This window comes from Megalobrama amblycephala, linkage group LG1 (assembly GCF_018812025.1).
Source record: "Megalobrama amblycephala isolate DHTTF-2021 linkage group LG1, ASM1881202v1, whole genome shotgun sequence".
Classification (NCBI taxonomy): domain Eukaryota; kingdom Metazoa; phylum Chordata; class Actinopteri; order Cypriniformes; family Xenocyprididae; genus Megalobrama; species Megalobrama amblycephala.
The window spans coordinates 30,549,851-30,568,507 of NC_063044.1; the positions used below are offsets into that span (position 1 = coordinate 30,549,851).

Sequence of the window (18,657 nt, forward strand, 5' to 3'; positions counted from 1 at the left end):
CTGGCATATATATTTTATGGCTTAGCAAATGATATGTTCGGATAATGTCTCTTCTCTCTTCTATCACATGCTCTCTGTGCCATGCAGCCATGTCGCAAAATGGGTTAAGACATACTTTTTTTGGGCGCTCAATAATGGCGCAAATACCAGTAAATTGACGAGTGCAACGATTAGTAAATCACGTTGCTTGATTCATTTAAATATTCTCCTCACAAAAATTTTGCGTCTGAAAGGGAAACTCCTACAAATGCATATGCAATAAGGTCAGCCGCAAAACTCCTTTTCAGCACTAATTTTGCACTGCGTGTCTTTAGTAAATCTCAACAGCAGTTTTTTAACGCCAAAAGAGGGTTTGCGCTGGCGCCCCTAATATAGTCGTGTGAAAAAGACTGATGGATCCGAAATGGTCAATATTCATATTCATGCATTTCTATTAATATTTATTTTTATCATTTATGGCTTATGATTTATCAGTTTTACTTTTGCTTTCATATATTTATGTACTCATACTTTATAGATTAATTCTTATCATATTTTCAAGTATTTACTTGTTATTGTACCCTTATGGTTATTTTATATTTAAAAGTATGATTGCTATGTTCAATTGTTCTTCAAGTGTTCCAGTGTGACAGCCAGGTCATGCTGACACGTTTGTGGTTAGACATTGGACGCCTGCCAAGTACGGCAGAAGTAATGTTTTTTCAGAATTAATGTTTGCTGACATTTAATAGTGCAAGATTTGCAAAATACCCTAAGGGTTAAAACAACTATTTTTGACACTGGACCAGTGGATGACGTAATGGGTGAAATTAACCTTTTCTTTTAGAACGAAAACATCAGTTTGTGTGGGTTGGGAATCTCCCTGTATGCTTATGGTATAATATGGACTGAGTTGTTGATAATTCCGCTTTTTCCCTCCTTTGCTCTCCTTGGCTTCTACTTCTTGTCTCTTATCTGCAAATGTCTTAATTATTGCTCTTTTTGATCTTCATCTATTAGATACAATACTCTAAATTTTATTATTAACTATTGACTACTTCTTTATGATTGTTATGTTACCTTTTGGTTTTATTAAGTATTTTCATTATCGATTAAAGTTTGTGTGTGAGGCTAAATTTAATTGTAATGAATAAATAATTTTTCATCAACTTTATCATCTGACCAGCATGTCCCATCAGCTTTCAGTGAGGGAAAATTGCACATAAAATAATAATAATTTGACACCATTGTCCTTTTAAATAAAAATGTGATGAAATTTTGCTCATGACTTCAAGCTTTTCTACATGCTTTGATTTTGAAGCAATAAAAGTTTGTTTAAAGCTGTGTTTGTTGTTGTTTTTGTTTGTTTTAAGTATTAATCAACTAAATAGGCAATACTCATATGGGCTTCACATGAGAAAATTCTGGTTTATGGGGTGTGTGCAGGTTTTATGAAGATCAATTTAAGACCTGTTTAAGACCAATTAAATGAAACCAAATTGAAGAGAACACAATATGTCAGTGTGTTCTCTATTTAATGGAGCAGAAAATGAGTTGTATTAACAACAGTTTAAAAATGCAACTTCATGCAGCTCTCCATTATGTTCATTTTACAATATAAATAACGTCTACTACAAAAGTGCTTTTCTTCCTCAGTATTTTTGTCTTGTTTTCCAGTAAAAATGTCTAAAATTTAAATCAAGATATTTTGAAAAGCAAAATGACATAAGATAACATTTTGGTTATGTATGTAACCCTCGTTCCCTGGCTTACAAATCGGGGATCTCGCCTGAGAGCCCAATCACCTTCAAATGTAAACTTAATGAGTCAATGCACATTGGCATGAATTTTTTATTTGCATCTTGCACTCTGCCCCACAGCACAGGTATAAATGCAGGAGCAGATGCAATGCACATTCAGGTTTTCGCTGTGGAGGCGAGCCGGTGACATGGCCGCGGTGGTCCAGCAATGACTGGTCTTATTGGTAATAATTATTTTAGGCTTAAATTAAATTATTCTGACAGTGAGACTGGGTAACCACAAGTAAAACCATACATGGCTACTCACTACCACTGTCAAATGATATTATATTATTATATGTTATATAGGCCTGTAAAAAACTATACACACCTTCACAAACAAATGAATTATATATTCCCCTACCCACCTAATAAATCTATTGCAATATAAATGGCTATAACATAGTATTCAATATAAATATTTCACATTTCCACAAACCATAGTAAATTACTACAGTTCATTCATGGTAAATGTTTGTAAGGGTGGTGATTTTGGGATTTAAAAATTTTCTAACTTTATTCATGGCACGTTTATCCTGTTTTCCTCATCAGTCTTGTTGGGAATGTTGGGAATGGGAATGGCTGTTTCATCCGACTTAAATCTAGTTTAATCATCAAGTGATTTGAGGTTTGTAACCGAGAGGTGTGTGTCGAATTGAAACGCTTGTCAATGGATGTCGCAACGCTGTTTAATAATGGTATCCACAACCAGGAATAAACGCAGCTCCTTTAAGCTTTCGTTCCATTAACCACTGGGCCGTGCTGCATAGTTGAATAGCCCTGCCTTAACCTGAGGGGACATGGCTGATCTTGGGCCTGATAAGCCAACACTATAGCATCCATGCAGTGGGAAAGCCGACAAGAGCTGGTCTGAGGTTCTAAAGCTCAGCGTTCTGTCCACATAAAGGTGCAATGCATGAACAGGAGAGCACAGAGCAAGGGCTGGGTCTGCCTCATCCAAGGGCAGCACTTGCAGTTTCACCACCTGATCCCTGAAAGGCATGGTGGGAACCTTGGGCACATATTCCAGGCATGATTCGTCAACCGAAAATGCCTGCAGGTCCCCCACCCTCTTGAACAAAGCCAGTGCAGTCAGGAGCATTGTCTTTACTTTGAGCTCAACTGACTGCAGAGGGTCGAAGTGTTCTCCTTGTAAGGCTGTAAGGACCAAAGAGAGATCCCAAGAGGGCATGAGATGAGGGCAAGGAGGATTTGCTTCCCCATGGACTTACCATCTACTGCATTGTGATGTGCAGCAATAGCACAACAAGCAGATCCTTTCTCAGAGCAAACTGCCAGGGAGGGCTGTTGCAAGGGGAATTAGTTCTGGGAGCCTGGTTCGGTTGGGCCAGTAGGACACAACTAGTAAGACCTGCTCCTTGTCCTCCCTGACCTTGCACAGTGTTTGTGCAAGAAGGCTTACTGGGGAAAATGCATACTTGTGTGAGCCCCGAGGCCAGTATATCCGTGCTGATGATCGCCTCGGACAGGGAATTGAACAACTGGCATTGGGACGTGTCTGAAGAGGCAAACAGGCCTACCTGAGCATCCCCGAAGCATCTCCAGAACAGCTGGACTGTCTGGGGGTGGTGTCGCCACTCCTCCAGGCCGAGGATGTGAAAGGCACGAAGCGGCCTTAGATGCTTCTGTCAGGGTTCTGTCACTTCGGTCTAGTTTATTTCTTGGTTTTGTGACAGAGCTCTGGCACTCCCATTCTTGTCATGTTTTTGTGTGAGCGTACGGTCTCGAGTGTTCTCGAGCCATGCGCTCTCTTGTCTGCGTGCCTTGTTTCATGTTGGGAGCGTGGCATTCGGATCCCGGCACTCGTGTCTAGTTTGGTTTCGGTTTCGTGTCGGGATTCGGACACTCGCGGTCCCAGTCCTGTCTTTATTGTGAGCGCACGGTTTGTGTGTACTTTCACTTGCCGTGCGCTCGTCTTGTGTTTTGTGTAGCACGCGGTTAATTCCACCTGCCGCGTGCTTTCATGTTGTGTTTTTGTCTTGTGGTGTTTAGCACGCGGTCTGTTTCACGGGCTGCATGCTCTCATGTTGTCTTGTTTTGTGTGAACACGTGGCTTATGAGTTTTCATAGTCACGTGTTCGTGTCTCGTCTTGTGCTGGTGTTTTTGTTTTGTTTGGTGTGAGCACATGGCTTTCTTTGTGCCATGTGCTCTCATGTCTATTGTCTTGACCCCGCCCACCTTGTTACCTGATTATTGGTTGATTTTCCCCACCTGTCCTCCCTCATTACCTGCCTTGTTTGCTCTCCTATTTATTCTCCTTGTGTTTGCAGTCCTGTGCTGGTTCGTTGTCGTTCTTTGTCGTGTATTCCCTGATGTTTTCCATGAGTCTAGCCAAGTCGAGTCCTGTTTAAGTCTAGTCCAGTTTTTGTCAAGCCTGTTTTCCCCCACGGGGTAGTTTTTGTTGTGTTTTGTTTTATTTTTATTATTAATAAAAAGCCTTCTATCCTGCATTTGAGTCCTTGCTCCTTCAAAACCCTGACAGCTTCTGACTCCATAGGAGGAGATGGCAGGCAAGTTGCGACATGCGACAGGAGCGTAGACCACCTTGATGGCTGATGTAAGCAACGGTTGCAGTATTGTCCATCCAGACCAGACCAGACCAGCCATACTGCTAGCAACCTGAGACTCATTATTTGTCTAATTGATATGCCAATGCAGTCGGGGTCCTGTCCAGAAGCCTGATGCTGCATGCCTGCTGCACATGGTACCCCAGCTGGTGGCAGAGGCATCTGTTGAGACAACAACGTGCCTGGACACTTTTACTAGGGGAACTCCAACCCGAAAGAAAGCAAGGTCCAACCACAAGCTGGAGGTTCGGCGGCAGAACGGGGTGATTGTAACCCATTACGTGCCACGTCACCATGCCCATCTCAGGACTCACAAAGCCAACACTGAAGTGGTCTCATTTAAAGCAATTAGAGCGGCGTGACTGCAAGCTGTGGATGCCATTAGCCCCAGGAGCCTCTGAAACAGTTTCAGTGGAACCGCATTCTTGCCTTTGAATGACAGGCAACTCCTTACCGTGAAAAGAGATCCTCTGCATGGGACAGTTTGCTCTTTTCTCAGTTAACCCAAAGTTCCAGATGACTAAGAAGTAGGAGCTGTAGAACTCTGACTTCATATCGGCTGAAGGGACCAGCTGTAGCACGTCCTTCGCCCGTAGGACTGCAATCCCCGGCCACAGGTTAAGAGTTCGAGCCTGGGGGGATGCCGGGCAAACTGAATTGTGTAGCCGAGTCTGATGGTCCGAATGTGCCAGCGAGACAGGCTGGGGAGCGCTAGCCAGACTCGCAGAGACTGTACAAGCGGGTTAGGGTTAGGTTTAGAGGAACCACAGGTATACCCGCAATGGGGCAGTGATGTGGGGTGCAGGGACCCGACTCAGAAGCCATAGCATCCCGAAGTGGTGTCTGAGTGTGCGGTGCAACACTTACCTGGCTCCACAATTGGGTCGTGTCCTCGAACCACACACTGCTGAAGAGGGGGATGAGAGTGGCAAGGCATAGTGTCACACAGTGCCAACCGTGCCCTCTTGAGACCCAGAGACAGAGGAAACAGCTCCTCACTGCAGAAGTTGTAAAGCCAGTGGCAGAACAAAGATTCTCGGGGAAGTGTCTCCAGGTTGCCCATATCAGGGTTAGTGTTTTGCCGAGCACTGAAATGGGTGGCGTCACAGCTTGCAATTTTTAGTGCATTTTACTTTTGTCATCATTAAGTTGCACTGTATCAGCAGTACCTCTGCTGTCTACTGGTTAATTGCTAAAGTCTTCTAAAGTAGATACCAGTGATTTGAGCGGGTTGCAAAATGAACCAACTTCTCCTTCTGTAACAGCTGACTCACTGAAAGATATTTAACACTCTGAGGTCTGAGGGTATCGCCGGCGATACCACCGCGTTTTTTTCTTACCAGTGTGAAAGAGACTCAAAATACTCAGTCAATGTTGCACATACAATTAAGAGTTATACACCATTTTAATCTGTTGAATATCTTCTTTCATTTGTGTACACTCAGAGTAAAAACAAAATGCTGTGCTTTTTGTAAAATAAAGAAAACTAACATGATGCGTGATCTCTCGTCTCCCTCTGAACAAAGTCCAATCTGATAGTTCTCAGAAAATGAACTGTAACTTAGTGAATACGAATGACAAAAAAATTAAACGTATGTCTAAAGAAACGTTGAAATGTCAGGTTTTAAATCGTGTAAGTCAAATCGAAAACAAACATTCTGTGTTTATGTAATCTGTATGAAAAGAGAGCCATGTCAGAAGTCCATGATTCAGCTCATTATCCGCTAATGCGGCCACGCCCACGGAGCCAGCGCTATTCAGACGCAAATTCAGTCAATACATGCATACATCGTCTCAATCGTGTATTTATTGTCTTGAAAACAGTTTATCTGGATGTTAAAGCGTTGTTGTAAAGCATGGTTAGCGAACTCTAGAAGACATGCAGTTAGTTCCTGGTTCTTCTTCTTCTTTATATGGATTTGTGGCCTAAAGGTGCACAAAGCGCCCTCCGGCTGCAAGTATGAATTGTATCCAGCACTCATAGTGATGATATATAGAATAAATATAGAATAAATATTACTTCTCTGTATAGAAATTTGACAAACATATGAGAATCCATCAATATTTCTCCAAATGTGCATGCTTTAAGCTAAAAGCCTATATGAAATTCTGGAGGAATTTTGGCTCATTCTTCTTTACAACGTTGCTTCAGTTCATTGAGGTTTGTGGGCATCTGTTTATGCACAGCTCTCTTATGGTCCTGTAGTAACATTTCAATCAGGTTGAGGTCTGGACTTTGACTGGACCAGTGCAACACCTTGATTCTTTTCTTTTTCAGCCATTCTGTTGATTTTCTGGTGTTCTTCAGATCATTGTCCTGTTGCATGGCCTAATTTCAGCCAGGCTTTAGCTGTCGGACAGACGGTTTCACATTTGACCCTAGAATACTTTGGTATACAGAGGAGTTCATGGTCGACTCAATGACTGTGAGGTGCCCGCAGGTCCCGTGGCTACAAAACAAGCACAAATCATCACCCCTCCACCAGCGTGATGGACAGTTGGTATGAGGTGTTTGTTCTGATATGCAGGGTTTGGTTTTCTGTGCATTTTCTGTGCATCATCTCCACTTTGGTCTTGCTGTCCAAAAGACATTATTCCAGAAGTCTTGTGGTTTGTTCAGATGCAACTTTGCAAACCTAAGTGCTGCTTTTTTTTTTTTTTTAGAAAGAAGAAGCTTCCTTCTGGCAAGCCGTCCAAACATACCATACTTGTCCCAAATTTTTCTAATTGTACTGTCATGAACTTTAACATTCAACATATTATCTCATAATTTGGCAGCAGGTTTATTAGGCTGCTGTCACTTTAAGCCCTGACGCACGGATCCATTATACTGTTACACATACGTTTACTTTCTCAACTGTTCATGTTTGCTTCAAACATAACTGACTGTGTTTACATGAATACTCACCAAGACCGGCATTTGGTGTGTGTTTGACTGTTTAAGTGCAATAAGCAGCTAAAAAAAGAACTCAATTTAGTACTGAGAGGCGGCTTTATGTGGCGCGCTTTGGAGAACAAAATCTGAGAAATGAGTAAAATTATGTGCAATACACACAATCCCACACCGAAATTCAAGCCCTGCAACACTAACAGTATTCATCCGGAGCGAATGAAATGAGGCGGGTGTGTCAACTCGCTGTGGGAGAGATGAGAGAGAGAGAAATAGCAGCTAGTATCGTGTATCGATTCTGCAGAATATGAATATTGGAAGAGTTTCAGATATTTCAGTATCGATATGTATCGAAAAATCTATATTCTTAACAACACTACATTGCACTTAGTTTATTATTTCAGATGCCTTTTAAAAGACTACATCTGAAAAATGTATATATGAAATACACCCGCATTTGGCGGGTTGGTGAGTGTTAATGTCAAGCCCTGCATACAACAACAATTAAAATGCAGCACAGTGGAACACAAAAAAATACAGCCTTAAAGGGATACTCCATCCTTTACAACCTCATGCCATCCCATGTGTATGACTCTCTTTCTTCAGATGAACACAAATAAAGTGTTTTTGTTGTTTGTTGTTTTTTTTAAATCAGTCTCTTTGTATATTAGAATTGGCTCAATACCACAGTTTTGGCTCATAAAGCAATCAAGTCCACCAAAATATTAATTTTACTTAAATTCTCATCAATGATTTTATTTGCACTCAATCTTGTGCATTCAGCCAAGTTACTACATAGACAGCTAATGGCTATATCAGAACAGACAGATATAATGATTTTTAGGGGGAAAAGCAGCTTTGTTACCTCAATATGCTTCCTCAGATTTGATGGCGAACTCTTGAAGCCAGAAATTTCACTGATGAAAGTTATAACTGAAGCTCAAAAACAAACATAATTGGTTTTCGCACATCAAGTGCGCACATTTGAGCTTCAGTTTACCATATTTAATGAGAAGAGAATAAAATGCAAAAATGCCTTTTCAAGAGTAAAAAGTCCTGTTTTTTCCTTCAGAAATGCAATTAAGTACAAGTTGTCAGTTTAAATTGTCCTTGAGTACAGTACAGATCCCCCAACATAATACTTAAGTACAGTAATCAAGTAAAATTACTATATTTTACACCCCTGCTAACAAGTTTATATTTTATTTATATAACAGTTCCAAAATCGACTGACAGTAAATAGAATGATGCACATTTTCTGTTTGCAGATTTAGATGACTTTGAGTACAAAAAAATATATAGTATTAATTAAAATTAGATATTATAAAATAAATTAGTAAATTTTCTTTTGTCAGTTAATTGCTAAAGTTTTATAGGCATTGAGCAGGTTGCAAAAAACCCAAAATGAACCAATTTCTCCTTCTGTGATAACTGAACCATGACTCACTGAATGATTTTCAAGATTGGTTTACCATCGTTAGATCACTGGCATGATGAACAACGACTCTGACAATGAATTGTCTTTTTCATAACAGATGTTTTGAAATTCTTCAAACGTCTTGAAATGTTGAAATTCTGGATCAAATGTCCCTCCAATGCCTTGCTTTATGATTTATTTATACAGTACTAGAACTTCAGTGTGAATATTTATTACATGATGCAAATGCTGTAGTTTTTTTTTTTTTTTTTTTGTATTTGACACCATAAAATAATCCCCAAACAGCTGTCAATATAAAACAAAACAAAAAAATATATATTTAAGTGTTTTTTAATCATTGTATATAAAAAAACTACATTGACAAACTTTGCATTCATTCTCAAAATGAGTTCTTTGCGCATAAACAAAGTTTCTTGGCGGGACACAAAACATTAAGAACATTAAACCGTTAAAATATTAAATTTTTCTCCCATTTCACATTTTTTTCCCCATCACCATGTCTCTTTAGGCCTCTGTAGGGGTCTGATTGTTTAAAGGAAATTAAAAATGGAAGGGGACATTTGTTATTTAATTTCTCTCCAAATAAAACACATAAAGTGACCCACATTGACTCTACCTGTTGTTCTTTACCAGCATCTACATTGTGAATGTGACCCCATTTGGAGCACTGCTAATCTGGATTTGATTATCTGAAAAAGTGTGGATCTGGATCAGGGTCATCCAATCCTATTTTGCTTTGAAAAACCGGCACAGAAAAGTAAGATGGATTGGGATTTCCAAATACAGATAATTCTGATCCAGATTCAACTTTTTGAACAACTGGGCCCAGCACAATTTATTAATACTCTTTCATATTTTTTTTTTATTATATTATCTTGTTATTATTATTATTATTTTAATGCACTTTTACCTATGAATTCATTTTATTATTTAATTCGGTTTTATATTTATTTGTCAGTTACTCAGTTTTTATGTTGTTTGTGTTGTTTTGCACTACTTTCATTTTGCAGTTTTAATTGCATGCAGAAAGGCAGAAAATGCTTTGGAAATACGAATGTAAAAACATTTGTCATGACAATAAAGCACCTTAAAATTAAAACTTCTTACAACATTCCCTCACAGTCACTCTGAATGAAGTCTAGGACAAAAACTGAAGGTTGTGCTAAAGGTACTGTGGTGTTTATTACTGGTATCAGGAGCCATTACAGGTACATTGATACCATCGAAAGATTACCATATTCATGTACCAAGGCACATCAAAACATGCCATGGTATTACCATGGTACATGCAGAGCTGGGTAGATTACTTATGAGCTGTAATCAGTTACTGATTACAAATTACATGACAAAATTTGTAATCAGTAATATAATCTCTTAGATTACACATTTTTGGTGACGTAATCTGACTACTTTTGGATTACATTTATATTAATTTTGTGCTAACCCGTATTTGATGTCACATATTGTAGGATAATCTTGTGCTATTTTGAAAGATACAAAGAAAAAATATATTCTATTCACCAACAAGAGCCTCAACAGATTCTTTTTAAAGTGCAATGTGTGGAGAATTAATACTTCAAAATACTAACACTAATGTACCTGTTAGTGTTTACTGATAGTAACACTGAATAAAACAATATCACATCTTATGATTTTAAAGCATATTTACTTAAAATTAAGTAAACATTACAAAAACAAATATTGAAAAACATGATATTCACTCACAGCAATATCACTGCTACATCAAATATTTCATCTATATTTCATATATTATTATATTATTACTTCATATATATATTTCATCAATATTTCATATTCATCTATATTTCCCTCCCACCGCCGGAAAAACTCAAAGAATCAGAAATGTATATAAGTGGCAGGTTTATTATGAAAAATATATATAAATGTAAAAAAAAAAAAATGAAACAATAGTAGAATCAATGAATTGAACTTACTGCCATTGAGTAAATAATATGTAATCATGTAATACATAAAAAAGTAACTGTAGTCTGAGTATTTTAAAAAGTAGTTTACTGTAATTACAAGTATTGATTTGTGGGTTCTGATTATATAATCCAGATTACTGGATACATGTGCATAAACTGTACTGTTATTGCACTTTTGCACATTTTTATTGTGAACAGTGTGTGCGTGTGTGTGTGAGAGAGAGAGAGAGAGAGAGAGAGAGAGAGAGAGAGAGAGAGAGAGAGAGAGAGAGAGAGAGAGAGGTGTGTGTGTTGGTGGTGTATGAACAGTATGGCCAACATCGCGGTCCAGCGGATCAAACGGGAGTTTAAAGAGGTTCTGAAAAGCGAAGAGGTTCGTTTAACACATACACACACGTGTGCGTTTCACCTGACAGCTGTCAATCAATCATCACGACTCACACATGTGCATTTAATCATGTGAGATGATGGACGGATCGGTTGTGACTCACAGACACATGCAGCTGATCCGGACCGAACCCGGAAGCTGTGATTAGTCTCGTTCATTGAGATAATGCAGTTTAATGTGTGTTTGGGGTGTCAGAGAGGCGATTCGGGGGAATGTTATGGATGTTTGTCCCGTCCAGGCCGAACCGCATTAAAATGAGTCTAAACCCGCCGAAACGAGTCTCAACACAGCTCTGGGGTTTAAATGTGCTCATTTAATCGATTCTGGAGTGTTTATTCAGTGGTTTGATGTGTATTCAGGTGTGTTTGTGGTGTTTTTAATAAAGGCCCGTGTGTGATTAGCCGCGTGCTAACTGAAGGCCAGCTAATGCTTCATAAACACACATTCACGATTTAAAACATCACATTTGACGTTAAAAACAACATTTTAGATGCACGACAGTTAATATTTGGGTTAATTTGTGTGGGCTGACAGGCTTTTAAACTTTTACGGCAGTTTTGACAGAAGTGATATAGCATCGACAGAATCACAACACTGATAAGATTGAGGATTGTTGTTATGGTATTACGAACTTGAATTTACATTAAAACCTCCATTTGTGACATGATTAATGTAAAAATGTTAAATAATGTGTGTGATGATGTACTAATGTGTGTATTGAGTGTTGTGTGAAACTTGAATTTAAAACTTGAACTGAATTGACCATCTAAATCTCTGATCTGATCCTTCATTATGTATTTATTTAACTTAAATGATAGGTTTAGTTGGGTATAACAAACTCTAGTGAGCTCTTAGTAAGGCTTTGTTAAGTTGTCACAACTGTCAGTCACAAATGAAGTGCCAAAAATACCATAGTATTACCATGGTACCAAAACCATCATGTTTTCTTTACCTTCTGATGCCATCACTGTATCATGACTTTACTACAGTATCCTATTTAGCAAAAATATGTTTTATTAGAATTTTTTTGCTAAAAAAAAACTTTCTGGGATGTTTTTGCAAGAGTTGGTCCGAGTTGGACTTTGTTGAGTTTGAATATTTTTGATTTAGTTGCGAAGTTTGGGGGATTTTTCACTTTGGATCCCAGATAGCACAAGATGTCTGTTAAAGATCACTTCATCTGAAAGCATCTGCTGTTTACAAACATCTGATAGACGTCTTTAAGATGTCAGTTTTACATGCATTCTAAATCAAACATCTTAAAGACATTTTCTAAACATCTAATTGACATCTGACAGGAAACGTCCTATTTCAGATCAGCAAATACGTCTTCCAGATGTAAACACGAATAGACGTGTCTGAGATGTACGTGTGCTGTCTGATTTAAAGGGTTAGTTCACCCAACAATCACCCAAATGGAAAATAATGTCATTTATTACTCACCCTCATGTCGTTCCACACCTGTAAGACCTTTGTTCATCTTCGGAACACAAATTAAGATATTTTTGATGAAATCCGATGGCTTAGTGAGGCCTGCATAGCCAGCAATGACATTTCCTCTCTCAAGATCCATTAATGTACTAAAAACACATTTAAATCAGTTCATGTGAGTACAGTGGTTCAATATTAATATTATAAAGCCACGAGAATATTTTTGGTGCACCAAAAAAACAAAATAATGACTTATTTAGTGATGGCCGATTTCAAAACACTGCTTCAGAGCTTAGTGAATCGGAGCGCCAAAGTCATGTGATTTCAGCAGTTTAGCCGTTTGATAGGAGATCCGAATCACTGATTCGATTCATAAAGCTCTGAAGCAGTGTTTTGAAATCGGCCATCATTATATTGTTGAAAAGTTATTTTGTTTTTTTGCCGCACAAAAAGTATTCTCGTGGCTTTATAATATTAATATTGAACCACTGTACTCACATGAACTGATTTAAATATGTTTTTAGTACATTAATGGATCTTGAGAGAGGAAATGTCATTGCTCAGGCATCACTGAGCCATCGGATTTCATCAAAAATATCTTAATTTGTGTTCAGGAGATGAACGAAGGTCTTACAGGTGTGAAATGGCATGAGGGTGAGTAATTAATGACTGAATTTTCATTTTTAGGTGAACTAACCCTTTAATAGGATTTTGGCATTTAAATTTTTAAATTTGTTTATTTTTGAGAAAATGAATAGCGTCCCAACCTTGGAAACCTAATTCAGACTTTTCTAGGCGTTTTCTGCTCTCATTTTGTGGATGAAAGTGGCAGAATTATGTGGAATGGATTTTTGAATATTTATTTTTAGATATTTCAGTTGTTGACTAATTTTCCTGACATTTCTTTTTGTTTTCACAGACGAGTAAAAACCAGATCAAGGTGGATTTAGTGGATGAGAATTTTACAGAACTGAGGGGGGAAATCGCAGGACCGCCAGACACGCCTTATGAAGGTGAGAGAAAAGGGATTAATCTGATCTGTTGTCTGTGTTTCTGTCTTACCTGATCATGCACAAACATCTGATGCATGCTTTAATTTTTATAGACCATCTGTAATACGCAGGGTCCAAATGTTTTGCCACACCTGCCAATAGCTCCTACAAACAGCTGTCAAACTGTATTATTGTTTTGAACAATATATATATAGTTGTTGATATAAAAAATCTTTCTCCTTTTCAACCTGGTTTTAGAATGCAGCATTGCACCATTACTGCTGCTATTAAAGTGTTTAGTGACATTATTAATGCCTTAGATAGTAAACAAATTTGTTCAACTCTTTTCCTTGATTTATCGAAGGCTTAACACTGTTGATCATGACATTCTTTTAAAAAGACTTGCCATTGTTGGTCTGTCTCTGAAGGAGTCCCTCAGGGGTCTGTTCTGGGACCCATTTTATTTTCCTTGTAGGGTACACACCTTAAGAAAAATTGTGCTTTTCACTATTCTCAAAGTATGATTGCAGGAAAAATATATATGTTTGTATTGAACGTTGATGGAGCAACATATTTTGTGTGAAAAAAAAATCATAAAGTGGTTAATTTTGTTTAAAAATCTTATAAATGTATGAGGTGGTCACTTTAGCAAACTTTGTACTATTTTCTGTTTATTTTGATAAATAAAAGAATTCATTTTAGTTCAATAAATATACTGTCATTAAAATAGGCCTATGTGATATATATTTTATATATAAAATATAAAACTAGATTTTAAAAATACAGAAACAAAATTATTTTCAAAAGTAAAGATTCTGAAAGCATTGAAGGAGATCCCATAATAGCCTATTTAATATAGATTTACAGTAATAACAATATATAAAATGATATTTTATTATGATATAATTAATATGATTGTTTCATAAATATGGGTATTATCTCTAAGATGGATACCCAATTTGATATATGATATTTGCTATGTGAATCTAACCATGTCATGTCAAGAAATAGAAAAGTCAGCCAGCTATTCATTATCATGTTAATTATTGTGCCTTTTGCCCCAACAGCAGGGGCGCTTTTTACCCCAAATACCATACTTTTACATATTCTTCCGTTATTGAAAAACTGTTGCTTAAATTACCTTGAACAAAACTGAAAATCATTAAGGAGAACTTTGTCTGAAAATACAAACATTAATTTAATGGATTCTTATTTGCTACTTAAATCAACAACATTTTAAAAAACATCAAACATTAGATCAAACTACCTCAGAATCAACTTTGCGTTGCTGCCCACAATCACGTCAAGGATCAGACAAATTTGCACGTGCATTTTGAAAAGCAGATGTTTAGGAAAGTGCTGCAGCAAGTTTTTGTGCCATCTAGTGGTTTAGAGGAAAATAGAATCAAAGGTGCCTTTTAGTCCCATTGTACCCTACATAAATAATATCTGTGAAAACATTCCCAATGCTAGATATCATCTTTTTACAGATGATACTGCCATTTATTGTTGTGCATCATCAGCTTCACAAGCTCTCCAACACTTGCAATCAGCATTTGATATTGTACAGTCTCGTCACTTCAACTGGTTTTAAATGCAGATGAAACCAAATTAATGTTATTTCCAAAATCCAAAGCTCTAGCAATGAATCTTCCTGATGTTACATGATATTTTATGTGACTTTCTGTCTTTTCCTCATTTGTAGGTGGCAGATATCAGCTAGAAATTAAAATTCCAGAGACGTATCCATTTAATCCGCCAAAGGTGAGTAACGGGAGCGGCGTGAGGGGCGTCCAGCTGCAGACGTCACATTGATCCCATCTGATGTTCCTCATGTAGAGGATGATCTGCTGGTCTGCAGAGATAAACGCTGGCTAATCTAGTTTAACTTACAAAAGCATATGCTAGTGTTGATGTGGTGTGTGATATGAGGGTACTGTTGGTCAGGAGTGCTGTGGAGTAAGTAGTTCATGATCAGCACTATAAGTTCAGTAGCCTAAGACAAAAGAAGGCAGAACAAGTTTTATTTTAACACTTTACACTGCAAAAAATGATGTTCTTCGTCAGTATTTTGTCTTGTTTTCCAGTACAAATATATAAACATTCATTAATCAAGATACAAGAAGCAAAAAGGGTCTCAATTCCACTGATGTTTTTCAGGTTCGGTTTATAACGAAGATCTGGCATCCCAACATCAGCTCGGTAACAGGTGCCATTTGCTTGGACATCCTGAAGGACCAGTGGTAAGATCTTACTGAACCCACTATAGAGCTCTGAAGCAACAGTAAACGCTGAAACTGATTAAATATTTTCTCTCTCTGTGTGTGTGTGTGTGTTTCAGGGCGGCAGCCATGACCCTCCGAACAGTGTTACTGTCACTACAGGCTCTTCTGGCCGCGGCTGAACCAGATGATCCACAGGACGCAGTAGTCGCCAATCAGGTAAATGTCGGGAATGTGCAACAAAAAGTGGCCGTACAAATAGTATAGCAAAATCTCGACCCCAATGGGACCTAAAAGTCGTCATGAAACTGAAGCTGCGCTGTTCTTTTCTTCTCTATTGTGCCGTATATCAGAGTGAAACGCTTCTGAACAAGAACAAATGTAGGGCGGGGCTTGATTTGATTGATTGGATGGTTGTGGTTTGCTATTGGTGGATCTGATGTGAGTGACAGGTTGCTCCGCCCTCGTCATCAGAGAAGAGAAGAGATGCTGCAAGAAGAGGGGAAGTGATTCTGATTCAAGATTATGAGGAACATGAATTTATGTGCACTGATAAATCATTTATAATAATCACTGCAATATTCAGTGTTTAAAAAAACAAGAATTGTCTATTTTGATTTCATGGTGACTTTAAAAAGTCTTAAATTTAGTTTGATCGATTTTAAGGCCATAAAAAGTCTTGAATATCTTAAATGGTATAACAATTTTTTTTTTTTTTTACACTAAGACGTATTAAATTTGGGGATGGAAAGACAGGAATCATGATACGTCCTAATGTGATTGTTAAACTTCAAAAGGCAATGATTTAATTAATTAAATGTGAGCACTGACTAGCTATGTTTCCATCCACCTATTTATGTATATATGTATTATAATAATATTTCACTTTTTTTTTGATCATTCTCTTTATTGGTTTTTAACATTGGCACAAAGAAAAATTCCAACAAATTTCACTTTGCTGATACAGTATGCAGTAATATTCTTCCTTATGTAAATGGTTTATATTTGAACACAGGTAATGATATAGAAGGAAAAAAGGGGGAGAAAATAGGGTTTAATTATTGCTGTCTTATTAAAATAATTAATAAAAGGTTTCCATACTGAATAAAAATGATCAGTCTTGTTTTTTAAAGAAAATCTAATCTTTTCGAGCTGAAGGTGGTGCATAACATCTGTAATCAGGACAGAGCAGTGAGGTGGATTTTTTTGTTTCCAATTAAGCAAAATCAATCTGCGTGCCAAGAGTGTAATAACTCCACGAACAATACACTGATTTTCAGACAGCTCCTCATTGTCACTACTGGCACCAGAAATAGCCAGAATTGGGTCTGGGTCTAGTGGAAATTTTCCCAATGCCTTTGACAGTAATTGAATATTTCACAATTTTGACTGTATTTTTGATCAAATAAATGCATCCTTGGAGAACAGAAGAGACTCTTTCATTTCCACATTTTTAAAAATTCCATCAAATGACAAACGTGCAATTCAGAAAGCTTTCTGCTAGAAAAGATTGTTTTACCAGCTAATTAAAGTAAACACGGCCGTGAAAATTGAGTCTGGGAGGGATTCTGATGGAGGGCGGTTGATTTTATTAGGCTGTCCTCTTTTCACTCTGTTTATTTCCTGTCTCACAGTATAAACAGAACCCAGAGATGTTCAAACAGACGGCTCGACTCTGGTCACATGTTTACGCAGGAGCTCCCGTCTCCAGCCTGGACTACACACGCAAAATAGACAAACTCTGCTCTATGGGCTTTGAGAAAGTGAGGAAATAAACACACGCTTGCTAAAACACTTATAAACATGTTTATTTTTAAATGTTCAAAATGTTTTAAATTCCTGGTTATACGAATGTTAAGAGAACGTTCCATTTCATCATTCTTCAATCAAAAGGGAATGTTACTTTTGAATGTTCTCGGAACGCTCTGAAACAAATAGTAACATTTAAAAAACACAACTAAAATGTTTCAGAAAAGAACGCTCCATGAATAATGTTTTGTGCTAATACTTTGAGGACATTATTAAAGACCAGAAAAGTTTGATTGAATATTCTGTTAATGCTCTGATTTAAATACCACAAATGTGATTTTTCATACTATTTAGTAGATGTAGTAATTGTGCAACGAGTATTTCCTCCCCTCAGAATCACGTCTTTTCCTCTCTGCAGAACGCAGTAATAGTGGCGCTGTCGTCGAAATCATGGGACGTGGAGACGGCGACAGAACTGCTGCTCAGCAACTGAGTCCAACCTGAGGGGCCAAAGCACCTTATCTGACACAATCCCACCCTCTTCCCTGTTTTCTCTCTCATTCTCTTTATCCTCCTGTACTCTCTCCATCTTTTCCATTCCTTCATTCAAAATAGTTCATCCCAAACTGAAAATGTCTTCTTCATGTTGATCTGAACTTGTATTTCTTCAGTAGTTTAGCTGAATGTTCGCGCTGCTCTTTCTCTGTACCAAGAAAGCGGCTGGTAATTTTGCAGTAAAAATGCAGGTTCGGAACAACATGAGCGTGAGTAAAAGACACGTTTACTTTCATTTTGGGGTGATCTTTTTTCTTTTCTATCTCTTTCTTTTGTTTACTTATTTTGGTTTGGATGTGCCTTTTTTTTTTCTTTCTCTCTTACAATCTTCCTCATCATCATCATCATCATCATCATCAGTCCAGCAATCTGACTCTAGCCCGACTGTAGCCCCGCCCCCTCACACACACACCCAATCAGCACTGCAGTCTTTCTCCCTCCCGCACAATCATTGGCCCTTTAATCTGGAAAACATTTTTAAAACTACAGTGTCAAAAATGGTACCTTCACTCATAGATGTTAATCTCAAACATTCAAGACTGGAAAAAACACTCACACACGCAAATATACGAAAGACGAGAGTTCATCTGTAAATAAAGCTATTAAAGTCTGTATAAATTAAAGCAATGTGGCAATGCCTTTATTTATTATTGCTTTGTGGAATAGTGAAATAAACACT

At 37.7% G+C, this 18,657-nt stretch overlaps 1 protein-coding gene across 2 annotated transcripts; it reads left to right on the forward strand.

Moving 5' to 3' along the window:
• The first annotated feature begins 10,861 nt into the window (after window positions 1-10,861).
• ube2ka (ubiquitin-conjugating enzyme E2Ka (UBC1 homolog, yeast)) lies at window positions 10,862-18,601 on the forward strand. 2 transcript variants are annotated; one of them, XM_048189170.1, is made up of 7 exons: window positions 10,862-11,014; window positions 13,380-13,473; window positions 15,158-15,216; window positions 15,613-15,695; window positions 15,794-15,893; window positions 17,309-17,437; window positions 17,842-18,601. In XM_048189170.1, exons 1-7 carry the CDS (start codon window positions 10,943-10,945, stop codon window positions 17,914-17,916), a joined length of 612 nt encoding a protein of 203 aa, XP_048045127.1. In that variant the 5' UTR covers window positions 10,862-10,942; the 3' UTR covers window positions 17,917-18,601. The 2 variants fall into 2 exon arrangements, with proteins under 2 accessions (XP_048045127.1, XP_048045135.1); XM_048189178.1 differs by lacking the exon at window positions 10,862-11,014 and adding an exon at window positions 11,248-11,388.
• Window positions 18,602-18,657: the final 56 nt, after the last annotated feature.